The sequence below is a fragment of the Pongo abelii genome, chromosome X (assembly GCF_028885655.2).
Source record: "Pongo abelii isolate AG06213 chromosome X, NHGRI_mPonAbe1-v2.0_pri, whole genome shotgun sequence".
NCBI classification, from domain to species: Eukaryota; Metazoa; Chordata; class Mammalia; order Primates; family Hominidae; genus Pongo; species Pongo abelii.
Window position 1 is genome coordinate 52,816,614 of NC_072008.2, and position 27,547 is coordinate 52,844,160.

General features: G+C 44.1%; 2 protein-coding genes and 1 pseudogene across 3 annotated transcripts; 1 reads left to right on the forward strand and 2 right to left on the reverse strand.

Moving 5' to 3' along the window:
* Positions 1-6,828: 6,828 nt before the first annotated feature.
* Positions 6,829-9,701, reverse strand: LOC112130728 (ornithine aminotransferase, mitochondrial-like; annotated as a pseudogene).
* Positions 9,702-10,174: 473 nt separating this feature from the next.
* On the forward strand, positions 10,175-18,440 carry LOC100449492 (protein SSX4). Of its 2 annotated transcripts, XM_024240806.1 has the most exons (8): positions 10,175-10,216; positions 10,476-10,480; positions 10,942-11,078; positions 11,760-11,855; positions 13,699-13,752; positions 13,884-13,891; positions 15,828-15,951; positions 18,340-18,440. In XM_024240806.1, the coding sequence occupies exons 1-8, from the start codon at positions 10,175-10,177 to the stop codon at positions 18,438-18,440; spliced, it is 567 nt and encodes a 188-aa protein (XP_024096574.1). The 2 variants fall into 2 exon arrangements, with proteins under 2 accessions (XP_024096574.1, XP_024096575.1); XM_024240807.1 differs by lacking the exons at positions 10,476-10,480; positions 13,884-13,891 and adding an exon at positions 10,335-10,344 and having other exon boundaries at positions 10,175-10,233; positions 10,964-11,078; positions 13,699-13,744; positions 15,812-15,951.
* Positions 18,441-25,477: 7,037 nt separating this feature from the next.
* Positions 25,478-27,038, reverse strand: LOC100449851 (sperm protein associated with the nucleus on the X chromosome N2). Its single transcript, XM_002831668.4, has 2 exons — positions 26,612-27,038; positions 25,478-25,966 (listed from the first exon to the last, which is right to left on the reverse strand). Exons 1-2 carry the CDS (start codon positions 26,684-26,686, stop codon positions 25,559-25,561), a joined length of 483 nt encoding a protein of 160 aa, XP_002831714.1. The 5' UTR covers positions 26,687-27,038; the 3' UTR covers positions 25,478-25,558.
* Between the last annotated feature and the right edge of the window lie 509 nt (positions 27,039-27,547).

The window sequence follows — 27,547 nt, forward strand, 5'->3', positions numbered from 1 at the left end:
TATGTCACCCAGGCTGGAGCACAGTGGCGCGGTTTTGGCTCACTGCAACCTCTGCCTGCCGGATTTAAGCGATTCTCGTGCCTCAACCTCCCAAGTAGCTGGGACTACAGGTGCACGCCACCACACCCAGTTAATTTTTGTATTATTAGTAGAGACAGGGTTTCACCATATTAGCCAGGCTGGTCTCAAACTCCTGACCTCATGATCTACTTGCCTCCTGACTTCATGATCTGCCTGCCTCGGCTTCCCAAAATACCAGGATTACAAGTGTGAGCCACTGTGCATGGCCAATGGTTCATTTTTATTACCGAGTAGTATTCCATGGTATGGATGTACCACAGTTTGACCATTCACCTATTGTAGGACATATTGATTATATCCGCCTATTTGGCTATTACAAGTAAAGCTGCTATGAACAATTATGTACAAGTTTCTGGATGGGCATACATTTTAATTTCTCTGAAGTGTAATTGATGAATTGTATGGTCACTGCATGTTTAGTTTTATAAGAAACTACCAAACTGCTTTCCAAAGTGGCTGTAAGATTTTACCTTCCCAGTAGCATTTTACTAGATGTCCAGTTTCTCTGCATCGTTTCCAGCATTTCGTATGGTCACTATGTCTTTTATTTTAGCTGTTGTAATAAGTGTGTAGTGATGCCTCATCGTGGTCTTAATTTGCATCTAGTGAAGCAAATAAGTGTTGAACAGCCTTTCATGTGCTTATTTGCTTATTTCCTCTTCAGTGAAATTTATGTTCATATATTTTCATAATTTTATAATTGAATTATTTGTTTGTTTGTTTGTTTTTACCATTGTTTTGTTTTGTTTTTGAGACAGAGTCTCACTCTGTTACCGAGGCTGGAATACAGTGGCATGATCTTGGCTCACTCCAACCTCTGCCTCCCAGATTCAAGCGATTCTTGTGCCTCAGCCTCCCATGTAGCTGGGATTACAGGTGGGAACCATCACGCCTGTCTAATTTTTGTATGTTTAGTAGAGATGGGTTTTGCCATGTTGCCCAGGCTGGTCTTGAATTCCTGGCCTCAAGGGATCTACCCTCCGTCCACCTCGACCTCTCAAAGTGCTGGGATTACAAGCGTAAGCCACCACTCCTGGCATACTGTTGAGTTTTGAGAGTACTATACATATCCGTTATATATTCTGGATGTGAGTCCTTTCTTGGATATGTGTTTTGCAAACATTTTCTCCCAGTTTACACCCTGTGTTTTCATCCTTTTAACACGGTTTCTACAGAGCAAAAGTTTTAAATTGGATGAAATCTAATTTATTTTTTTCCTTATGGATTATGTTTTTTGAACCATTCACTATGCCTAGATCTCAGATGTTTCTCCTACGCTTTCTTGTAAAAGGTTTTTTAGTGTTATATTTTAGATTTAAATCTATGATCCACTTGAGTTTTATATATATATATACATATATATATGTATATATATGTGAAGATTAGGTTTTGTTGTTGTCGTTGTTTTTTGTTGTTGTTGTCTTTTTTTGTCTATGGATATGCAACTGCTCCAGCACTATTTGTTAAGCAGACGATCCTTCCTTATTTTTGTCTCTTTGGAAAAATCAGTGTGGGGCTATTTCTATGTTCTCTATTTTGTTCCAGTGATCTATGTGTCTATTCTTCTCCCAGTACTACACAGTCTTGATTCCTGTAGCTATATAAGAAGTATTGAAATATGGTAGAGCCATTCCTCCCACCTTATTCTTCTTTTTCAAAAATTGTCTTAGCTACATATACATTTTTTGAGAAGGAGTCTCACTTTTGTCGCCCAAGCTGGAGGGCAGTGGGGTAATCTCGGCTCATTGCTATCTCTGCCTCCCTGGTTCAAGTGATTCTCCTGTCTCAGCTTCCCAAGTAGCTGGAATTTCAGGTACCTGTCACCACACCGGCTAATTTTTGTATTTTTAGTAGAGACGGGGTTTCGCCATATTAACCAGGCTGGTCTCAAACTCCTGACCTCAAGTGATCCGCCCATTTCGGCCTCCCAAAGTGTCTTTGTTCAGTTCAGAAAATTCTAGAACATTATTTCTTCAAGTACTGCCTTCTCCCCAGTCTTAATATTCTTTTTTTTTTCATTTTTGTGACATAGTTTTGCTCTGTCACCCAGGGTGTAGTGCAGTGGCAAGACCTCAGCTCACTGCAACCTCCGCTTCCCAGGTTCAATTGATTCTCTTGCCTCAGCCTCCCAAGTAGCTGGGATTTCAGATGCCCACCACCACACCGGGCTAATGTTTGTATTTTTAGTAGAAACAGGGTTTTGCCATGTTGGACAGGCTGGTCTCGAACTCCTGACCTCAGGTAATCTGCCTGCCTCGGCCTCCCGAAGTGCTGGGATTACAGGCGTGAGCCACTGTGCCCGGCCTAGTCTTTCTATTCTGTAAGTCTGGAACTTCTATTGGATGAACAGTGAAACTTCTGGGATCTATTCTCCGTTTCCTTTATTATTTTACTTCCATACTTTCTCTTTCGTAATCCTTTTCTACTATACGGTGAAGTAGTGCTGTGCCTAAATTTTTTCATTGGGTTGTTCCAATTTCTCTTATGATATGCAAAAGCTTTGTTGTATATTAGAGATGATTACTTTTACTGCAGATGCTTCACCATTTTCTCCAAAATTTGCCTTTTTACACAGTTGTTTATGGTGTCTTTTGACTTAGATGATACTTTAAGTTTTACATCTTTAAGTATGTCAGATTCACTGTTCATAGCCTTGGTGTGATGTCAGGAAGTGCCTATGCCAACTCAAGATGTCTTACACTGTAATATTTTCCTAAATTTTCATCTAGTTCTTTATGACTTCACGTTTTCACATTTAAGTCAGTGAATTTTTAGAATTTATTATTTTATGTGGTTTAAAGTAAGTATTTTAATCTTTATTTTTTCAAATGGATAGACACTTGTCAAGCAATCATTTATTATACAACTCATCTTTTGCCCAGTGTTTAGAAATGCATGCTGAATTTTACACATAACTTAGTCTGTTTCTTGACTTTCTTTTTTTTTCACTAATCTGTTTCTATATGTATTCATTTTTTATTGTTGCTGTAACAAATTGTCAATAGCTAAGACAACACTTGGCTGGACACGGTGGCTCATGCCTGTAATCCCAGCACTTTGGGAGGCCGAGATGGGAGGATCACTTGTTGAAGTCAGGAGTTTGAGACCAGCCTTGCCAACATGGTGAAACCCCGTCTTTACTAAAAATATAAAAATTAGCCGGGTGTGGAGGTGCACGCCTGTAATCCCAGCTATTCGGGAAGCTGAGACAGGAGAATCGCTTGAACCAGGGAGGCGGAGGTTGCAGTGAGCCAAGATCACCCCACTGCCCTCCAGCTTGGGTGACACAAGTGAGACTCCATATCAAAAAAAATTTATATAGCTAAGACAATTTTTGAAAAAGAAGAATAAGGTGGGAGGAATGGCTCTTTCATATTTCAATTCTTCTTATATAGCTACAGGAATCAAGACTGTATAGTATTGGGAGAAGAATAGACACATAGATCACTGGAACAAAATAGAGAACCCAGAAATAGCCCCACACTGATTTTTTACAAAGAGACCAAAAGAAGGAAGGATTGTCTGCTTAACAAATAGTGCTGGAGCAATTGCATATCCATAGGCTTAAAAAAAAAAAAAAAAAGATCTAATCTTCATAACTTTATACAAAAAAGTAACTCAAGTGGATCATATATTTAAATCTGAAATATAAAACTAAAAAAAAAGCTTTTACAAGAAAACATAGGAGAAACGTCTGAGATCTAGGGCATAGTGAACAGTTCAAAAAGCATAATCCATAAGGAAAAAAAGTAAATTAGATTTCATCCAATTTAAAAGTTTTGCTCTGCAAGAAACCCCGTTAAAAGGATGAAAAAACAAAGTGTGGACTGGGAGAAAATGTTTGCAAACCACATATCCAAGAAAGGACTCACATCCAGAATATATAATGGATATGTATAGTACTCTCAAAACTCAACCGTAGGCTGGGCGTGGTGGCTCAGTTGTGTAATCCGAGCACTTTGAAAGGTCGAGGTGGATGGAAGGCAGATCCCTTGAGGCCAGGAATTTGAGACCAGCCTAAGCAACATAGCAAAAACCCACCTCTACTAAAAATACAAAAATTAGACAGGCATGATGATGCGTGCCTGTAATCCCAGCTCTGCGGGAGGCTGAGGCACAAGAATCGCTTGAACCTGGAAGGCAGAGGTTGGAGTGAGCCAAGATCATGCCACTGCACTCCAGCCTGGGTAACAGAGAGAGACTCTTTCTTAAAAATAATAATAACAATAATAATAATAATAATAACTTCTCAACGGTAAAAAAAAACCCAAATAATCCAATTAGAAAATTATGAAAAGATATGAACATACATTTCATTGAAGAGGAAATAAGCAAATAAGCACATGAAAAGATGTTCAACACTCATTTGCTTCATTAGACGCAAATTAAGAACATGATGAGGTATCACTACACACTTGTTAAAATATCTAAATTAAAAGACATAGTGACAACACCAAATGGTGACAAGGATGCAGAGAAACTGGACACCTCATTAAGTGCTGCTGGGAAGGTAAAAGCAGTTTGGTAGTTTCTTATAAAACTAAACATGCAATGACCATACAATTCAACAATTACACTTCAGAGAAGTTAAAATGTATGCCCATCCAGAAACTTGTACACGATTGTTCATAGCAGCTTTACTTGTAATAGCCAAAAGCTGGAAATAATCAATATGTCCTACAATAAGCGAATGGTTGAACTGTGGGACATCCATCCTATGGAATACTACTCAGTAATAAAAATGAACAATTGGCCAGGTGCAGTGGCTCACACATGTAATCCCAGCACTTTGGGAGGCTGAGGCAGGCAGATCACACAGTCAGAAGATCGAGACCATCCTGGCTAACACTGTGAAACCCCATCTCTACTAAAAAATACAAAAAATTAGCCGGGAGTGGTGGCGGGTGCCTGTAGTCCCAGCTACTCAGAAGACTGAGGCAGGAGAATGGCGTGAACCCAGGAGACGGAGCTTGCAGTGAGCAGTGATGGCGCCACTGCACTCCAGCCTGGGCCACAGAGCAAGACTCTGTCTCAAAAAAAAAAAAAAAAAATTACCCGGTCGTGGTGGCACGCGCCTGTAGTCACAGCTACTCGGGAGGCTGAGGCAGTAAAATCTCTTGAACCTGGGAGGCAGAGGTTGCAGTGAGCCGAGATCGCACCACTGCACTCCAGCCTGGGCAGCAGAGTGAGACTCCGTCTCAACAACAAAAACAACAACAATGAACTATTGATACAAAAATATTAATATCTTGGATGAATCTCCATGGAATTATGCTGAGTGAAATAAGCCCGTAAAATGTTATATACTATAAGATTTCATTTGTACAGCATTGTAGAAAAGACAAAATTGTAGAAATGAAGAAGATTAGTAGTTGCCAGGGGTTAGGGATGGTGGATGGGAGGATAGTGGGTATTACTAAAAATGAGTAGCACAAGGGATAGCACTTTGGTGATGGAAATGTTCTGTACCTTCCCCTCCCCCCCGCCCACCGAGAGGGATTTTCACTATGTCACCTAGGCTGGAGGGCAGTGACACGATCTCGGCTCACTGCAACCTCTGTCTCCCTGGTTCAAGCCATTCTCCTGTCTCAGCCTCCCATATAGCTGGGATTACAGGTGCGTGCCACCATGCCTGGTAAGTTTTGTATTTTTAGTAGAGACAGGGTTTCTCCATGTTAGCCAGGCTGGTCTCAAACTCCTGACCTCAAGAGATCCACCCACCTCGGGCTCCCAAAGTGCTGGGATTACAGGTGTGAACCACCACACCTGGCCATGGCCTGTATCTTTTTTTTTTTTTTTTCTGAAATATAAGCTTTATTTAAAATTTAAAGAAATAATAAAAATAAACATTTTTCAGCCAGGTGCGGTGGCTCATGCCTGTAATCACAGCACTTTGGGAGGCCGAGGCGGGTGGATCATGAGGTCAGGAGATCAAGACCATGGTGAAACCCCGTCTCTACTAAAAATACAAAAAATTAGCTGGGCATGGTGGCGGGCGCCTGTAGTCCCAGCTACTCAGGAGGCTGAGGCAGGAGAATGCATGAAACCAGGAGGTGGAGCTTGCAGTGCGCCGAGACCACCCCCCTGCACTCCAGCCTGGGCGACAGAGGAGACTCCATCTCAAAAAAAAAATAAAAATAAAAATAAAAAATAAACATTTTTCTACAAATTTTAATCAAGCACTCAAAGCAATTTAGGAATGTTAAACACTAATTCTTAATTGAAAATAATGACATCCATAGAATACATCCTAGTGTTAGCCAACATGAAGTTTACTTAATATTAGTATTTTATACATGCTTAACCATTCATCCTTCCTAAAATTCAATGATAACAATGATTTGACTTTATAAGGTGAAGCCATTTATGTAATACCCCAGAGATAACATTTTCGAATACAAAACATTTATACTAGCATGGAAATTATAAAAACATATATAAATTATACTGAAGGATGTGATTTAAAGGCTGTCCGTATACATAGATGCATTTTACCTTAGAAAGTACACATGCACATCAAAACATTCATTGAATATAGACGCCATTAAATTCTCTTACTTACGTTACAAAGCAAAGGGCAGGTTGATAAATGTTGTTCTAGTATGTATCAACTGCAAAAAACACATATTCCACAAAAAGGTTTTGAAGACACATGGGAGTGGAATGTGCCCACATTAAGAGCAGAGCTTTTACAGGACCACCTGTCTCCAGCCAGCTCCCAGCGACCACTGAAAACAGCTGCTACCCTCAGAAAGACAAGATGGTGTTGTTAATGATAACAATTGACCCTGGAATCTCATCCTCCTTGACCACCAGCGGAGGTGAAACCTGATGATGTCGCCATGGGTTGGCTTGGCCAGAAGTCCATTATCTCGAAGTCTTTCCAAGCATCACAATCTTTGGTTTCTTTAATAACAATAGTGTTTAATAATTCTTTTCCACGCCGGGCGTGGTGGCTCACTCACACCTGTAATCCCAACACTTTGGGAGGCCAAGGTGGGTGGATCACCTGAGGTCAGCAGTTCAAGACCGGCCTGGCCAACATGATGAAACCCCGTCTCTACTAAAAATACAAAAGTTAGCTGGGCACAGTGGTGCATGCCTGTAATCCTAGCTACTCAGGAGGCTGAGGCAGGAGAATCACTTGAACCCAGGAGGCGGAGGTTGCAGTGAGCCAAGATTGCGCCATTGCAATCCAGCCTGGGCAACCAGAGTGAACCTGTGACTTAAGTAAATAAATACATAAATAAAATAATTCTTTTCTTCTTACAGCAGTTACAACATCAGAAGGTAGCTTCATGGGTTCATTTCTCAAGAGAATACCCATTTTTTCTGCATTTTCAGCAAGGTTTTCTTCTTCTAAAACTTCAAGGGCTGCGATGGCCACTTGGCAGCCTAGTGGATTGCCACCGTATGTGGACCCATGTTCCCCTGGCTTAATGGTCAGCATTATGTTATCATTCCACAGCACCACAGACACAGAGTATCAGCCCCCAGAAAGGGCCTTTCCAAGGAGCACTATATCAGGCCTAACATTTTCATGATCAACAGCTAGCCATCTACCAGTTCTGGCCACTCCTGTCTGTATTTCATCAACAATAAACAGAACCAAGCTGGGATCACAAGGTGGGACGAGGGTAAGTTAAAATACCACAAAGCTTACTGTTCTTATGGAGATTCAGCTGGTCTGTCTTTCTTTCTTTCTTTCTTTCTTTCTTTCTTTATTTCTTTCTTTCTTTCCTTCCTTCCTTCCTTCCTTCCTTCCTCCCTCCCTCCCTTCCTTCTTCCCTTCCCTTCCTTCTTCCCTTTCCTTCCCTTTCCTTTCCTTCCCTTCCCTTCCTTCTTCTCTTCCCTTCTTCCCTTCCCATCTTCCCTTCCTGTCTTCCCTTCCAATCTTCCCTTCCCTTTCTTCCCTTCCTTCTTCCCTTCCGTTCTCCCTTCCCTTCCTTTCCCTTCTCCTTTCGCTTCCCTTCTCCCTTCCCTTCCCTTCCCTTCTCCTTTCCCTTCCCTTCTTCCTTCCCTTCTCCCATCCCTTCTCCCATCCCTTCTCCCTTCCCTTCCTTTTCTTTTCAACAGTTTTTCTCTGTCGCCCAGGCTGGAGTTCAGTGGTGGGATCTCAGCTCAATGCAACCTCCCCTTCCCGGGTTCAAATCATTGAGTGAACCCAGGAGGTCGAGACCAGCCTGGGAAACATAGCAAAAGGCAGGGTGGTGCAGGCCTGCAGTCCCGAGGCCGAGGCAGGAGGATCACTTGAGCCCAGGAGGTGGAGACTAGCCTGGACAACATAGAGAAAACTGTCTCTACTAGAAAAATTAAAAATATTAGTAGGGGCTGGGTGGTGTGTGCCAGTGGTCCCAAGGCCGAGGCAGGAGGATTGCTTGAACCCAGGAGGTCAAGGCCAGCCTGGCCAACATAGTGAAACCCCATTTCTACTAACAACAAGAACGACAAAAAATAGTGTGGGTGGGGTGGCTCACCCCTGTAGTTCCCAGGCTGAGGTGGGAGGATTGCTTGAGCCCAGAAGGTCGATACCAGCCTGGTCAACATAGTGAAAGCCTGTCTCTCCCAAAAAAAATTTTCAGGGCAGAATGGCACACGCCTGTAGTCCTGAGGCCAAGGCGGAAGCATTGCTTGAGCCCAGGAGGTTGAGGCCAGTCTGTGCAGCATAGCAAAACCCGGTTTCTACTGAAAAAAAAAAAACAAAAAAAAAACCGTGGGCAGGATGGTGCACGCCTGTAGTCCCCAGGCTGAGGAGGCGGGAGGATTCCTTGAGCCCAGGAGGTTCAGGCCAGCCTGGCCAACATAGAGAAACCCGGTTTCAACTAAAACAAAACAAAACACAACCTGGGCAGGGTGGTGCATGCCTGTAGTCCCGAGAACGAGGCGGGAGGATTGGCCAAGGCAGATGTAACCCATACCACAATCACATCCCATAAGTAAATACATTTTCCTCTCTCCAGGGCTACAGGTAAAGGATGGTAATTGTGCGCACCATACTTAGATTCCCTTCCAAAAATGCAATCAGAGGTTGGAGGGCCTTGGACTGTTTTTTTTTAGTTCCAACAGATGTAGAAGCCACTAAAGAATGAACTCCATGACTAAGTACAGCAAACCTTCGCAAATGTGCTAGTTTGGAAAACATTGTGTCTTTCAAATAGAAAAATCACAGATCGACTATTTTTTCTTCCCACGGTTCAGACTAGAATCCAGATGTTTAACCCAAGATCCAGGGATGGTCTTCAGAGAGTTCATAATCCCCTGATGGTGCCTGAGGACCACCCACTTTGTGGCACAAAGTGTGGCTGGAGGAGGCGACAATATTCTGCAATGTCACTGCCCAAGGATGATGGACCAATCAGGGCAGTTAGTGAAGTCCATCTGGTCAATTAGAAGTCAGAACAGTAGGCGGAACAAGTGAAGCTGATGTGGCATCTATCAGTCTGGGCTCCAGGGACAGAACCTTCTCAAAGGTGGGGCGGGGGGGGCGGCGGAGACTCTGATTTTCCCACCAAAAGCATCCCCTTGGATTGGCTACTTTAAGTTCAGAGTACGCACGTTCTGATTTGCTCTTCTGTTTCTTCCAAAATCAGGGTAAGCATGTGCTGATTTTCTCTTTCCATTCTTCCTACCCCTCCCCTCCCCTGTGGTGCATTTCTTATCTAATTTTAATAATGTATTTATGTGAGGCAGGCCGCCATCTCAAATCCTTCCTGTCAGTTTCTAACTTTTTCAGGTATGGGATTTTTCCCAGGAACTCTGTTGTAACTTAAGAAATTTGGGCTGGGCATGGTGGCTCACGCTTGTAATCCCAGAACTTTGGAGGCCACAGGTGGTGGATCACTTGAACCTGGGAGGCGGAGGTTGCAGTGAGCCACGATGGTGCCACTGCAACACAGCCTGGGCAACAGAGCGAGACCCTGTCTCAAAAAAAAAAAAAAAAAAGCTCACTCAAATCATTCCTCCTGGGCTCAAGCGATCCTCTCGCCTCGGCCCCAGGACTACAGGCACGCACCACCCCGCCCAGAGCACCAAAGGTCCTGAGGCTGGAAAGACTCAGGCTGTTTCTCTTGCAGGTCAGACTGCTCCCAGTGCCATGAACGGAGACGACGCCTTTGTGAGGAGACCCAGGGATGATGTCAAATATCAGAGAAGATACGAAAGGTGAGGTGACCTGGAGGCGGCAGAGTAGTGGCCCAGGGGACAGTGTGGGGTGACCAGGTTTCTGAGGAGGGGAGGAAAGAGATACTGGTGACAAGGAGCAGGGTCTCAGGGGAGATCTGGACCCTTGGGAGCCTCCCACCCTCACTCTGTCATCACCTAGCATCCCTGGAGACAAGTCTCTGATCTTGCACTTCATTTGGTGACTCCCCCTCCATTCTGGAAGGTGGGAAGAGAGCCAGTTACTATTACCACTAACATGATTCTCTAAAAACCACAGAATCTGAATTAACACAACCACCCACAGCCTAATTATCAGCTCAATCCCTCTACTATTTTTCAATCAAACCAACAACAATCTATCTAGCTACTCCCTACTCTTCTCCTCCGACCCCCTAACGACCCCCCTTCTAATACTAACAACCTGACTTCTACCTCTCATAATCATAGCAAGCCAGCGCCACCTATCCAACGAGCCCTCGTCACGAAAAAAACTCTACCTCACTATATTAATCTCCCTTCAAGCCTCCCGCAGCATTAAAGCCCTACTGTGTGGCAGGGGAGAAGCTAGGGAAGGTCCTCATGTTCTGTCAGTTAGCCATGGCATCAGCCAGGACGGACTATCATCCCCACTTCCCAGATCCGGCACACAGGAAGCAGCTCCAGCTGAATGGCAGACATGTCTAGCTGAGTCACTGCCAGAATTCCTTTTTTTTTTTTCCAGGCCTTCGATGATATTGCCAAATACTTCTCTAAGAAAGAGCGGGAAAAGATGAAATCTTTGGAGAAAATAATCTATGTGTTTATGAAGATAAACTATGAGGTCATGACTAAACTAGGTAACAGAAAGTTCTAGGTACAGACAAGTCTAGGGACACATGAGCATCCCTTTTCCTGCTTTGGCTACTTCTTAGGCTGCAGAAAGTACCCCACATTTTCCTTTTGTGCAGGGAAAAATCACAAGGCAGCTTCTGGGTGTTCTGCTCTTCTGTATCCTGTCAGGGCTGAGGGCAGGGACTGGCCACAGTGGAGCTCATACCTGGATCCTGCACGTTTCTCTCCCTTAGGCGTCTTTTCTGGTGAGCCCAACTGTCTCTGTGGCATCCCGGCACCCTCCCCCCACCCAACACGCACACCCTCCCTTCCTTCTCTTGACTTGTCTCTCTCTCTCTCTCCTTTTTTTTTTTTTTTTTTTTGTTAGAGTCTCACTCTGTCACCTAGGCTAGAGTGCAGTAGTGCAATCATAGCTCGCGGCAGCCTCAAACTCCTGGGCTCTAGCAATCCTCCTGCCCAGCCTATGGAGTAGCTGAGGCTACAGGCACGTGCCACTATGCCCAACTAATTTTATTTTATATTTTGTAGATATGTGGGTCTCTCTATGTTGCCCAGGCTAGTGTTGAGCGCCTCGCCTCAAGCAATCCTCCAGCCTCAGCCTCCCAAAGGGCTGGTACTACAGACATGAGCCACCATGCCGGGCCTAAGCTTGTCTCTTAAGAAATAAACATTTTGCTTCTTTCTAGGTTTCAAGGTCACCCTCCCACCTTTCATGTGTAGTAAAAGAGCTGCAGACTTCCAAGGGAATGATTTTGATAATGATCGAAACCTCAGGAATCAGGGCGAGTACATTGGAAGGGGCTGGAAAGGGTCTCCCCAAGCCCAATTGCTTTTCAGCTCAGCTACCTGGGAAAGATCCTCAGGCATTTGTTCCCTCATACACATCGGGGCTGAGTGAAAAAAAAATTGCATGCAGAAAGTTAACTACAGAGGCCAATCACATAAAATTCTAAAACATGCAAAACAAGAAAATATATTTTTATGGATAATAAGTAAATGATAAATGTATACAAACATGAATGTGAATAAAAAACCATCAAATTAAGGTGACTGACTCTAAGTGGAGGAGGGAGGGAGGGCAGGGACTACTGAGTGTTGCACAGACAGCTTCAGCTGTAACTTGTTGATAGTATGTTTTGTGTTTTTTGTTATTGTTATTTTTTTTGAGACGGAATTTCTCTCTTGTCACCCAGCCTGGAGTGCAATAGCAAAATCTGAACTCACTGCAACTTGCACCTCCCAGGTTCAAGTGATTCTCCTGCCTCAGCCTCCAGAGTAGCTGGGATTACAGGTGCTCGCCCCCACACCCAGGTAATTTTTGTATTTTTGGTAGAGACAGGGTTTCACCATGTTGGCCAGTCTAGCCTCAAACTACCTGACCTCAGGTGATCCACTCGCCTCAGCCTCCCAAAGTGCTGGGATTACAGGCATGACCTACCACTCCTGGACTGTTTATACTATTGCTAATATTCTGAATAAATAAATCAGATCTAAGATAACTGTGGGGGTAATGTTGAGACCCGACTGTACTCAATTTTGTTCCCCATAATTTTCTATGTTTTTGAAATATTTCTTTTTTAAATGACATGTTGTTCTTCCTAAGCACTGTTAATGAATCAAAGGACATTTAAGAAAATGTTAAAAGTGAAAAAAAAAAAGAAAATGTTAAAACTGCAGATCCGCCAAAAACTTCCAGAGTTTGTTTCATTAACAACATGTAGGTATTGGATAAGTATCCTAGGAGTGAGGGTGATGAACACATTATGTAATAAAGATCGCCGTTTCTCTGTATTTTATCAAAACCAAATAGTCCTCACATTCCCCAACAACCCCAATTCTCCGTGATGACCTTGGAAGAGAGTTTGAAAGAGTGATCCCTTATCCAACACACAGAGAGCTTTCCCACTTCTCAGTGAGCAGAGATAATATAGGGTGAAAAAAAGACAAGTTTTGTGTAGAGATCTTTGAGCATTTCAGGAATATAAAGGGGACATATGTGTTTACTTGCTCTTCTACTCTGACAGCATAATTATAAGACAAGGTCAGAATGTCCAAACCGTCTCCAATAGACCTATTACTCGCCAACTAAACAGGCCAGATTCTACAATCTCCCACAATCACTATAAGAGATCTGAAAAGCCAGTGCTTGAGTATCTGCCAAGTTTTTGACGTTAAAGGAGTGTCTTTACACTGAAAATATTTCAGAGCCACTGGACCAAATCATCCATGGTTCATCACACATTTAACAGCTTAATTCACATACCATAAGATTCACCCATTTGAACTGTACAATGATGTTGCACATCTTGAGTGGATACAGTTCAGATTCCTAACCAATCAATTTAATTATTTGGGAAAAAGTAAAAGATATGTAATGGAATAAGGTGAGACTGTGATGGGGTTTAGTCCCCGTGTGATAAACCACAAGACGGAAAATTCTGAATTGAAGCCACAGATAAATGCACCGACCATGACTAAACATAATTCAGAAGCAAATCTCAAATAACTCCTCAACAGTGAGTGGACTCATAACCTCTGCTGCAGAATGCCCTCATGCGACAGAAGTCTCTCTAGAGTTTGGAAATGTTTACCAACAAGGAAAAATTCTGATGTATTCTCTTTCAGTTGAACGTCCTCAGATGACTTTCGGCAGGCTCCAGAGAATCTTCCCGAAGGTGAGTATGTCTCAAATCTAAAGGACCAGAGAACCTTTGTCCCTCCATGGATGCGAACACTGGTAAGAGTGGGAGAATATCAAAAATGCCCTCACTGCCTCCTTCTCCCCATGTCTATCACAACAACTTATGTAGCACCAACGGCTTGATAATACTAACAGTTGTGATCCTTAATACTTCTTTTGTTTTCATAGTGATGCCAGATACTATTTTAAGCAGTTCACATGGGTTAATTTATTTAATCCTAAGCTGACAGCATTTTTCAAATTGATTTTCTATCTGTAATATTCTAACTGTATTTCAAACCTCATTAAAGACCTTTTCATCATTAAAAAAAAAAAAGAAGACCTCTATGACGATGTTTCTATTACTATCTCCGAATACTATCGAGCCACACACTTCAATTGTCACCCATATAAAAGCCATGTAACTTGGCGCAAATCTAACTTCTCTGAGATCCAGATTCCTGGTCCATGAAATGGAAGCAAAGAATCATAGTTCATGTTTTAGATCATAGTTATCAGCAACATAATAATAAAATGAGACTATCGGGATACAGAGATGTTAAAGAATTTTCCTGAGGTGCAGTGGCAGTGGTAGTCTAATCCAGAGCTCCGAGCCATTTAAAGCTCATTCACGTTTGCATTTGTTTATGAAGTTCAGATGTTGCTCACTAGGGCTTCACCCCATAGGGCCTGCTGGTGCTTCCATTGAGACACCCACTCTTGCAACAGGAAGGACCAGCTGACCTCTGCTCTGTTACGGGGGCCACTCACATGGCTTAGGAATCGGTTTGACTGTTGGCCCCTCCCTACTGTGAGCTCCTTGATGGCCTTGTGTGCACCAGGGGCATCCGGGAAGCCCCCACCCCAGCCCAGGGGATCCCTCGAAGGCCCCTGAATGAGGGATCCCACAACTGCAGATCCAACTCTGGTTTGGAGGGTAAAGGGATCTGGGAGTTGGGTTGACAGTGTGGAGACCAAATTCAAAGAAGGATCATGAAAAGTATTAGTTTTTTTATTATTACTACATTTAAACAGTGTTTGCAAGCTCAGAGAGCACTTTCCCTTAGCCTACTTTACATGTATTGTTGACTATTTCATAAGGGAGGAAGCTGAATAAAAAGTAGCTTAAGGGCCGGGCGCGGTGTCTCACGACTGTAATCCCAGCACTTTGGGAGGCTGAGGCAGGTGGATCACGAGGTGAAGAGATCGAGACCATCCTGCCCAACATAGTGAAACCTCGTCTCTACTAAAAATAGAAAACTCAGCGGTGCGTGTTAGAGCCTGCCTGTAGTCCCAGATACTCTGGGGACTGAGGCAGGAGAATAGTTGAACCTGGGAGACGGAGGTTACAGTGAGCTGAGATTGTGCCACTGTACTCAAGCCTGGCAACAGAGCAAGACTCTGTGTCAAAAAAAAAAAAAGGAAAAAAAAGTAGCTTAAGATTGTTGGTCAGTGACACATCCCAGTGCAACCAGAATTGGTATGGTACCACCTCACTGAATTCCACATTCAATGTTGGTGCCTCGGTAGGGTGGTATGCCAGATCTGGTACTGCTTTCTTTGCTGCCTAGATTAATTTCAGCAAACCATTTCTTTACCTCTCCTGTCCCTGTATTCATCTCCCCACACCATTTTTCCCAGCAGTGTTTTATCGCCTCTCTGTTTTTACATTTACTCTCCCAGCAGTTGTCTACAAGCTTATATGGGATCCCTTGTATTTTATAGAAGCTCTTCCTTTTCTAGACCTTGTGAATTCTTAGAGTGCTATTCTCCAAGTCTTCTGTATACCAAACTCTCAATTAAATGGAGATTTTTGCTGTTTGCAAGAATGTGAGTCTTAAAGGAGTGTGAAGATAAGCATTCTAGCCCTGGAAAGCCCATTCATTTAGGCCATTCCTTTCCCTTCTAACCTGCCAGGTTTCTCCTAATTTAGGCCTGTGTAACTCTCCCAGTCTTGTTGAGAACATTCAATAAGCTAATGCATGTGAAGACCCTTTGTAAGCTCTAAAGCACTATAGAAATGTCATTGATACTGTTTATTTGTGACCTTCACATTATAAAAATCATGCCCAAGAAGCCAGCAGAGGAAGGAAATGATTTGAAGGGAGTGTCAGAGGCATCTGGCCCACAGAATGATGGGAAACAGCTGTGCCCCCCAGGAAATACAAGTACCTCTGAGAAGATTAACAAGACATCTGGTAAGAGGAAAGAATTCGGGAACAATCCCTCTGGCTTCCCTGGCTATGTTCAGGTGTGTGGACTGGGTGTGTGGCATGGATCCCAGACAAGCCTGGGTCCAGGCTGGGCTGAGGAGCTCGCCCAGCTTCAGATGACATGTTAGACATGACTTTCAGAGACACAGATTTGAGTTGTCATCCATAGAAAAAACCAGGTGACTTGGGGCAAGTCTTCCAAATTTCCTCAGCTCCAGGTTCCTAGTCCATAAGATGGAAATAAATAATCATAGTTCATAAATTGTTTGTAGACATTAAATTTAACCTAGAAGACCTGATGACATGAAAGGTGCTCAAGCAATTCTATTTGTGATAACCTGGGATCATATCTTACTCAGCTCAATGCCTGTTACCCAATACAGGTGTACTTCAGAGATATTGCAGGTTCAGTTCCAGACCACTACAATAAAGTGAGTCACACACATTTTTGTTTGTTTGTTTTGCAGTGCATAAAAACATTACGTTTACACTATACTGCAGTCTACTAAGTGTGCATTAGCATTATGTCTGAAAATGTACATACCTTTATTTCAAAATAATTCATCGATAAAAAATGTTAACAATCTTCTGAGCCTTCAGTGAGTCACACTCTTTTTGCTGGTGGAGGGTCTTGCCTCGGTGTTGATGGCTGCTGGCTGATCAAGGTGGTGGTTGCTGAAGATTGGAGTAGCTGTGGCCGTTTCTTAAAAGAACGCAACAATGAAATTTGCCACATCGATTAGCTCTCCCTTTCATGAAGGATTTCTCTGTAGTATGTGATCCTATTGGATAGCATTTTACCCACAGTAGAACTTCTTTCAAAGTTGGAGTCAATTCTCTCTAGCTATGAAAGTCCTAGATGGCATCTCCTTCCAATAGAAGGCTATTTTATCTACATTGAAAATCTGTTGTTTCGTGTAGCCACCTTCTTCAGTGATCTTAGCTAGATCTTCCAGATAACTTGCTGCAGCTTCTCCATCAGGGTTTGCTGCTTCACCTTGCAGTTTAATGTTATAGAGACAGCTTCTTTCCTTAAACCTCATGAACCAACCTCTGCTAGCTTCACATCTTTCTCCTGCAGCTTCTTCACCTCTCTCAGCTTTCATGGACTTGAAGAGAGTTTGGGTGTTGCTCTGAATTAGACTTTGGCTTAAGGGAATGTTGTGGCTGGTTTCATGTTTTATCCTGACCACTCAAACTTTCTCTATTTGAGCAGTAAGGCAGTTTTGCTTTCTTATTCGTGTGTTCACTGGAGTATTAGTATTATTATTTCCTTCAAGAACTTTTCCTTTGCATTATATAGTATTATTTCCTTCATGAACTTTTCTTTTGCATGCACAACTTGGCTGTTTGATGCAAGAGTCCGAGCTTTCAGCCTATCTTGGCTTTCAGCATGCTTCCTCACTAAGCTTAGCTATTTCTAGCTTCTGATTTAAAGTGAGAAACTTGCAACTCTTCCTTTCATTTGAACACTTAGCAGCCATTGCAGGGTTCTTAATCATCCTAATTTCAGTGTTGCTGTGTCTCAGGAAACAGGGAAGCCCAAGAAAAGGAGGAGAGATGAGGAAGAGCTCATCAGTGGAGCAGTCAGAACACAAACAACATTAATCGATTAAGTTTGTCCTCTTCTATAGGTGCAGTTCATGGTACCCCCAAAACAATTACATACAACAGGATGTTTATAGTCAATAATAACTTAATCACACATTTAAAAAAACTAAAAGAGTGTAAGTGAATTGTTTGTAACACAAGGATAAATGTTTGAGGGGATGGATACCCTATTTTCCACGATGTGATTATTACGCATTGCATGCATGTATCAAAACATCTTACGTACCCCATAGGTATATACACCTACTGTGTACCCACTAACATAAAAAAACAAAAATTATTTTAAAAGACTAAAGAACAACAAAGCAATTGCAATAATAATATCAAAGCTCAATAATGACCGATCACTATAACAGATATATTAATAATGGAAAAGTATAAAATTGGTGAGAATTCCCCCCCAAATTGCAGTATCTGTGAAGCACTATAAAAATGAAGTGCAATAAAATAAGGTATGCCTGTGTGCCCTTAACAAATACATACTGAATGAAAGGAGGTATTGGTGAATGTTCCCGTAAGTGAAGAGGTTGGGAACTTAACCTGACAATGGAAGGAGCCAGAAGCTAAAATTTTAATTTGCATTTGTCCTGTATTGGTGTGGATTTAAGGTCTCAGCCTCTCTAAACAAGGGAATGTGAAAAACTGGATAAAGAAGGTCTGAAGCACTTGGGAGGGGGGGAGGCATCTCCTTCTTTTGAGAAAACAGAGCCTAACACTCTCCAATCTACCCAACCCTCATTTTCCAACTCTTCCCCATCATAGGACCCAAAAGGGGGAAACATGCCTGGACCCACAGACTGCGTGAGAGAAAGCAGCTGGTGATTTATGAAGAGATCAGCGACCCTGAGGAAGACGACGAGTAACTCCATAAGTGAACTTTCAGACCATCCTCCACATCCTTGCAGATGTGCTATTCTTTTATGGTACTGGTATCCCATCTTATCACTTGTTCCCCAAATCATTCCCTTCTCATAATTTTCTAGGGTACAGCATTGAGGCTGAATGATGAGATTTCCCATGCTTTCTTTCTATTTTTTTTTCCTTTTTGAGAGGGAGTATTGCTCTGTCGCCTACGCTGGAGTGTAGTGGCGCGATCTTGGCTCACTGCAACTTGTGCCTCTCAGGTTCAAGCAATTCTCCTGCCTCAGCCTCCTGAGTAGCTGGGATTACAGGTGCACACCACCACACCAGGGTAACTTTTGTATTTTTAGTAGAGACGGGGTTTCACCATGTTGGTCAGGCTGGTCTTGAACTCCTGACCTCGTGATTCACCTGCCTCGGCCTCCCAAAGTGCTGGGTTTACAGGCATGAGCCACCATGCCCAGCCAATTTCCTATGCTCTTTCTGCTCCCTGCCCTGGATATCCAAGGTTGCTCCCTACCCAGGATGCTGTGGGTTCCCAAACCCCAGGTCAGCCCTGATATGCAGGCCACACCTTTCTCTAGCCTAGGAATTGATAACCCAGGCGAGGAAGTCACTGTGGCATGAACAGATGGTTCACTTCGAGGAACTGTGGAAGGCGTGTGCAGGTCCTGGGGTAGGGCAGAATCGGAGTGTGCAGGGTCTGCAGGTCAGGAGGAGTTGAGATTGAGTTATCAGGCAGTGGGAACTCACTGCCACTTACTTTCCTTCTCTCTTCTTGCCTCAGCCTCAGGGATATGACACATGCCCATAATGAGAAGCAGAACGTGGTGACCTTTCATGAACATGGGCATGGCTGTGGACCCCTCGTCATCAGGTGTATAGCAAGTGAAAGCAAGTGTTCACAACAGTGAAAAGTTGAGCGTCATTTTTCTTAGTGTGACAAGAGTTCAATGTTAGCATTTCTGTTGTATTTTCTTACAATGTGCCGTTCTGTTAGACATTAGCGTTTTCATTGATGAGCAAGACCTGCTTAATGCATATTTCGGTTTGTGTATCCATGCACCTACCTCAGAAAACAACTATTGTCAGGTATTCTCTCCATAGAACAGTACTACCCTCCTCTCTCCCCAGATGTGACTACTGAGGGGAGATCTGAGTGTTTAATTTCCGATTTTTTCCTCTGCATTTACACACACACCACAAACGCATGCACACACACCAAGTACCGGTATAAGCATCTCCCATATGCTTTTCTCCATTGCCATGCATCCTGGTCAAGCCCCCCTCACTCTGTTTCCTGTTCAGCATGCACTTCCCTCATCTGATTTCCCTCTCTCAGTCACTGACAGGTAATAAACCTTTGCAAACATTCCCCAGTTGTTTGCTCCTCTTATTATTGTGCACACAGCTGTGTGCACCTGTGTGAATATTTCTTTAGGAAAGATTCTTAGAAGTGGAATTGCTGTGTCAAAGGAGTCATTTATTCAACAAAAAATAATGTGTGTGTACTAGTGCTGAGCACTGTTGGAGGTGCTGGAGAGACATCAGGGAACAAGGCAGACAGAAGTTCCTGACCACCATTCTAGAGGAGGATATTTCCAGTTGTTGGTATTGTTTGTTTCTTTGTTTCTTCTAGAGATGGGGTCTTGCTCTGTCCAGGCTAGAGTGGAGTGGCATGATCATAGCTTAATGCAGCCTTGAACTTGTAGGCTCAAGGGATCCTCCCACCTCAGCCTCCAGAGAAGCTGTGACTACAGCCACGCACCAACATGACCCACTAGTTTTTTTTAGCTTTTGTCAAGAAAGTCTCGCTATGTTACCCAGGCTGGTCTCAAACTCCTGGGCCAAAGTAATCCTCCCACCTTGGCCTCCTAAAGTGCTGGGATTACAGGAGTGAGCCGCTGCACCTGGCCTCCAGTTTTTATTTTGATAGAGACTATACACTTCAGTCCTGGAGCAGGATTCTGCAGCAGGTGGTTGGGCATCTTGGCCTTTGCTCTCTGAATGATTTTCGGGTTCAAGATCTGGGACGGTCCATTTGGGAGTATGTGGGAGGAGACACACATGAAATCGTCATCTGGGGAACATGAATGAATGAGGAAGATGCGTGCGCTGTAGACCCTGTGATGGACAGGGAATAGAAGAGTCCACTTAGTCTCCATGCAGGGGAGCAACGGTGGGAAAGTTCCCTGGACAGAAGCATGAGGCTGCCCATCAAGGGTCTCACCAACCAGGGGCCTGGGGGCGGGGGTGGGGACGATGATTTCAGAAGGGGCCAGTTCTTTCTCACATGTACCATTGCACAGTGTGGAGGGGAAACAGGTCTGCAGAAGGGGAGCGCAGATGGGAGTCTATTTTCGAACAAACCATTGTGTGTGAATGGAGACATCAAGGCCTCCCGGTTCTCCCCAGCCTTGGAAGGAGGGCACTATCATCTTTATGCTTATATGTTAGATGAGAGACGGAGTCCCAGACTGATGGTAGGCATCTTGTCTGAGGTCCCACAGCTGGCAGGTACAGGAGGGGCTGAGTTTGGAGCTCACTGACTTCAGAAACATTAAGGAGGACAGGTGTGTGTGGTGGAGGGAGGGAGAATTGAACAAGTCTCAGCTTCTGTCCCCAGTCACAAGGTAGAGGTCGTGGGTTCATTTTCCCAAGACAAGGAGCCCTAGGGGAGAGAGAGTGCAGGGAGGGAGAGGCAGTCGTGGTCACAGCAGGGACAGTGGGAGACAGAGATATGCAGGGTGGGCAGAAGAGGGGCAGGCAAAGAAGCAGGGGACACCCAAGGCCACGTGTGGGCTGTCACAGTCACCAGAGGGAGAGGGTGCCTGGAAGGAGGTTGTGGGGCTCCAGGAGCAACAGAGGTTCCCCAGATCTGTGAGCATGCCCTGCCTGGCACTGCAGGAAGAGGTGGCTGCCACCCAGGTCAGTGTGGACGTACCTCTACCTGTGTCTCAGAGGAAACAAATTCTATTTCATCCCAATATAGTTCTGTATTACACAAATGTAACATTCGGCTACTAGATATCGAGTGCCTTATCCTCCATGTAAATACAGCAGAGGATACCCTAAAAGAGATACTGAAGAATTTGATTTTTCTTTCTCCCTGGGATGATGGGATCCATAGTTGGGTCCCCCAGCCCACAAGACAGGTGCAAGGAAGGGTGGCTGGAAGATTTGTGAGTTATGACAGGGAACATTACCTCTTAGGTTACATGGGTATATAAAGCTCCCGACTATCTGCATATCTTGGATAAAGAGTGAGCATGGTCCCCTCTCCACAAATGTGTTTCTCTCCTCGATTATTACTGTAAAGGGCTGAAGTTACACCAAGTTCTGATACATTACTTTTTTGTGTTATTTTTGAGACAGGATTACAGTCTGTAACCCAGGCTGGAGTGCAGTGATGCAATTACAGCTCACTGCAGCCTCGATCTCCCAGGCTTAAAGGATTCACCCACTTCAGCTTCTGAACTAGCTGGGACTACAGGCACACGCCACACACTCAGCTAATTTTTGTATTTTTGGTAGAGACGGCATCCACTATGTTGCCCAGGCTGGTCTCGATCTCCTGGCCTCAGGCAATCCTCCTGCCTCAGCCTCCCAAAGTGCTGGGATGACAAGTGTGAGCCACCTCTCCAGGCCTTCACTTTCTTTAATGAACAATTATCAGAGTTTCATCTTAGAGGCAAAAGTGACTATGCCAGCCAATCTGTCTGTGGTGTTGGAGGGGAATCTGGCTGATTCAGATGTTTCTAATGAACTTTTAAATTAACCTACATGATGATTATCCTAAGGCCGTTTCCTGCTCCGTGTTTTTTTTCATTCAGGGTTTGGAGTTTTTCAGAGGCTTTGTTACAAAGAGCATCTCCTGGTTGGGCACAGTGACTCACACTGTAGTGCCAGCACTTTGGGAGGCCGAGGCAGGCAGATCACTTGAGGTCAGGAGTTTGAGACCAGCCTGGCCAACAGGGTGAAACCCCCGTCTCTACTAAAAATACGAAAATTAGCCAGCCATGGTGGCAGGCTCCTGTGAATTCCAGTTACTGCAGGGGCTGAGGCAGGAGAAACCCTTGAACCTGGGAGACGCAGGGTGCAGTGAGCTGAGATCACACCACTGCACTCCAGCCTGGGCGACAGAGTAAGTCTCCATCTCAAAAAACAAACAGCATCTCTCACCTACAGTGATTTGAGCTGTGGTCTTGTTTTCTTGGGCTTCTCTATCAGTCTGACCCCATCTACTCTATCTCCCAGGAATGCCTCAATATTTCTGGTGGACCACTGACACGCTTTCCTATTTTCCTCTACTGTTAAGAATTGATTCTTCCCAGTTCAATAGAATGTTGAGTGGGGCACAGGATCTATCTGCCATCTTGCTCCAATCATCTGGTTTTAGATATTTTATGTACTTTTGTCACTATATACGTGTAATTTTTCTCAATTTAGTTTTCTAAATGGTTATTATTGGTATGTAGAAAACCTATCTATTACTGTATATAATATTTTGTTACCTGTCTGGGTACAGCTTCCCCTGCATTTTGGCACAAGACTCAATCTGTTTTATTCTCCAAAAGAAAACTGACAGGCTGGGCGTGGTGGTTCACGCCTGTAATCCCAGCACTTTGGGAGACTAAGGAGGGTGGAACACCTGAGGTCAGGAGTTCGAGACCAGCCTGGCCAAAATGGTGAAACCCCATCTCTACTAAAAATACAAAAAAAAAAATTAGCCAAGCGTTGTTGGCGCACGCCTGTAGTCCCAGCTACTGGGGCAGCTGAGGCAAGAGGATCGCTTGAACTCAGGAGGTGGAGATTGCAGTGAGCCAAGATCGCCCCACTGCACTCCAGCCTGGGCGACAGCAATTCTATCTCTAAAAAAAAAAAAAAAAAAAAGAAAAGAAAAGAAAAAGAAAGTTCACATCACAGGCAATAGATAGTTATAAAAGGATACTTTATGAAAGATTTCACAGGAAAGACTGATGGAAAGAAAGAAGTATATATTTTACAGAGCTAAGCAGTTCACTGCAAAAATCAACAGAACTGCCTTTTTCTCCAAAAATAGTACCCCTAAGCTATATTACTACTGGTTCTTCTAGTCCTCCCCCCTATTCCAAATCCTCAAATTGTCCATTTCCTTATTGGGATAATTTTCCTCTGCCCAGATCTGGGTCCTCCACAACACTTAACACTGTCTTTGGGTGTTTGAATGCCCATTGTTTTAGCTCAGGTTCCCAAGGAAACAGGCTTTGGGCCATACAGGACACATCTAGGCAGACTATACTGAGAAACCTTACCTGGAACGGTGCAGGGGGAGAGGAGAGGAGAGGGAATTTATGTACCTGACTCTCACTCCTGGTTCCTTTTCTTATTAGTCAAAATTTACCCCACAGGCACGAACTCACCCACACTACTAGATTGCATCATCTGCCCCTTTCACAGCTGTCTGGGAAGCCAGATCCCACACTTTGAAGTGTAGTGTTTCATACAATCCGAAAGTGGTAGCAGAGGCCAGGCATGGTGCCTCACGTCTATAATCCCAGCAATTTGGGAGGCCGAGGCAGGCGGATCATGAGGTCAGGAGTTTGAGACCAGCCTGGCCAGCATGGTGAAACCCCGTCTCTAGCAAATATACAACAATTAGCCAGGCATGGTGGTGCATTCCTCTAATCTCAGCTACTGGGGAGGCTGAGGTAGAAGAATCACCTGACCCCAGGAGCAGAGGCTGCAGTGAGCTGAGATTGCACCACTGCACTTCAGCCTGGGCGACAGAGCAAGGCTCCTTCTCAAAAACAAACAAACAAACCAAAGTGGTAGCAGGAATCAGAAAGTCCAGGTATGTAGCTACTTTGCCTGGTTGTATAGCAGCAGCCAAGGGGGAAAACTGAATATTCCCACAGAAGTCCTAAGTTCACCAAGTAATTGCAGTACCTATCTGTGATAATTAATTGCCTTTATCTGAAGGAAAAATAAAACTCCTATCTCCATGGCAAACAGGTGCTTACAGCTTAGAGCAAGTCACCTAGGCTAAACTACCCTGGTGACAGCGAGAAAAGGACATCATCTTCCTCAGTGTTCACATTTCAAAGATGGCTCCAAAGCCTTGAAGAAAGACATTTCCAGGGGCCGGGTGTGGTGGCTCAAGCCTGTAATCCCAACACTTTGGGAGGCTGAGGCTGGAGGATCACTTGAGGCCTGGAGTTCAACTTCAAGACATTCCTGGGTTGTAGGGTGGCCAGAGGCTTACATATCAAAGGAAGAATTTATAAATACAAATTTTCTCAAGGAAATGCTCTAAGGAAAGTGCAATGGGGAAGGTCTCTTCTTGCTCTTTTGGCAACAGGAAAATCTCAATTTTATGTTTAGTTACCCTTACAATTTCCCCCTTTTGTTATTCTTTTATAGTAACAGTACAATTTTCTAATTATCTCCACTGCTTTGAAATGAGGCTCAGTGGCACTGGAGAAGCTGTTTCATTCGCACAGTCAGCTTTCACATTCCCTCTTTTGATCAAGATCTTTCTTTGAAAACCTCACAAACCTCAGGTGATCCACCCGCCTCAGCCTCCCAAAGTGCTGGGATTACAGGCACAAGCCACTGTGCCCGGCCCTATAACCAATGTTTTTAATTGTGTATCCCTCTAGAGAGAGTGAGCAGAGGGGTCTGTGTATGTCTGTATTGTGCTTTGTGTTTTACAGAACATTTACTCTTTATAAAGCATATATTTCTAACCTAGGAAAATATCAAATGGAAAAGGGATGGGAATACCTTTGATATGTACCTTCAGCAGAACTATGTGCTGCCAGGTACAGTCGCATGAACATATACACATCTCCACTTCCTGTGAGATAAAATTTTAAGAAGAAAATTTTCTTTAGGAATCAGTGCTCCCCCAGGCCTTATTTACAATGTCTGGCCTACTGTCAACCTGTGAGTCTGTCCACCAACCCTACAGGACCTCATATCCCTCCCTTCTCAAATGCCTACCTCTTCCCTTCCCTTCCCCGCCACCATCAGAAAACAGGCAGAGATATACACAGCCATCAGCTTCTCAAACTTGATTTTATTGTAATCATCGCCATTGGTGGTGAGGATTTGTCCAATTTGGTTTCTCCATGTTTAATTAGTCTTCCTCACCCTCCTCTGACGATCCTTCAGATGCGTCTGGGTCTTTTTCCTCCTGTGAAGATCTTTCAGATGAGTCTAGGTCTTCGTCCTCTTGTGAAGATCCTTCAGATAACCCTAGGTCTTTATCCTCCTGGAAAGATCCTTCAGGTAATTGTAGGTCTTCATCCTGCTTTGAAGATTCTGCAGATGAGTCTAGGTCTTCGTCCTCCTGTGAGGATCCTTCGTCCTCCTCCTCTTGGACTGGATTGACGGAGTTCTCTTGGGACTGGTCATTCTCCAGTTGATTTGAATGTATTTTCTTAGTCTTCCTGTAGCACAATACTAATACTGTTGAATATTCTGATGTTTTCATCTTTTTCAAACTCGGTTCGAGGGCTAAGTCCCTGTTTGGTGTCTCCTGCATCTGTTAAGAAAACAGGGAGAGGCCAGAAAGACATTATTGTGGGTGAATAGGATAGAGACTGGATAGCAAGGGGGGCTTTATGAGAAGGAATGCAGGTTGAGGAAGGGGTTTGATCCAGAGAACAACAAGGTTGAATCACAGGGTAGGGATCTATGGGGAAGAAGAAGAGGAGCATGGGTAGGGTCGTCTGTTAGTCCAAACTGCACCATTTTGTAAGTTCTTTGCTATTTTGCAGACCTTGGTCAAAGTGAAACATCCCATGGGGGTTCAGGCCATGAGAAACATCCTGCCTAACCACCTGTCCACAAGGCAGACAAAGGCCCAGCTAAAGAAACATCCCTATCGTATCTTGCTTGGCAAAGTTCTAAGGAACACCACGATGATATTCCACCAGAAAAAGGGCCAAACCACCTGATCATAAGAACATCTTATCAATATCCTGCCGGGCAGCAAGCCATACTGCCCAGATCCCTCCCACCCATACCTGTAAGTACCCCAGGCTGTAAGCGGTGGTGGGATCTGGCATTAAGCTGGTCCCCCACTTCCACAAGCGTCTGCAGTATTCCTGTGTTGCTGTTTGAGCTGCCCCCTCTCTGTGTGTCTTTCTTTCATCCTCGCCTTCGCTTCAAAACCTAACAATCTTACCTCATCATTTCTGTTGTTGGAGTCGCAGGGGCTCTTCCTCTTCTCCCCATTGGTGCTTGAAGTGGGCTTTTCCATGATTCTGGTTGGTTGTTGAATGTCCACAGCAGGATCTTGTGGAGTCCAGACTTCCACAGCTATATTGAAGCTTCCCAGTGGCCCAGAGCTCTTGCCCTCCCTATATATACCCTGCTGGTGACAAGGCAAAGCCACACCCTTGAGCTGTGTTTGATCATACAGGCAGTGTCCCAGCCAATAACAGTCCTAGGGTGGCTTAGACATCACAAAGCACCACTGCTGACCACTCCCTGGGCTTGTGGGGGAGGGGTGACAGGGGTGTAGAGGAAACCAAATGCTGTTGTTGTTTCAGCATCCCCTGAAGATGCATCCCAAACTGATCTGCTGCCGCTCCTCATTTCTCCATGTTTAATGTTCATGGTTCACATGGAAGTGACAGGATGATTCCTTCAAGCCCTTCCCCACAGCCATTCCTATTAAGTGATTCATTGTTTTGTCTTCCAGCCCTCACCATGACTTAGTATTTTAGATGTCTCACCTCAAATCCCCCAAGCTAGTGTGGCTACATTTAATTATTGGTGGAGATGTGAATTATCCCATTTCCCTCTTACAGTTCCTTCATATGCACCTTGAAGACCATTTACTTTTGGGCTACTGCCAGGCTAATTTCAATCCATGTTCTTTTACTCAATGTCCATGTAGTTCTTTTAAATTTCCTATTTCCAATCTGAAACAATGGCCTTCAGTCTGTCAAAACTTTAGTGAATAAATATTCTTCGCCATGTATCCTAGTCTTGTTTCAAATCAGGGGTGCATGTTCATAGTAAATGTAGTATCCCAACATGAATTCTACCAGTATGTGGGGTGGGGGAAGGAGTAAATATTCAAGTGCTGGAAGTTGTTCTGAGTATTTACCTGCAG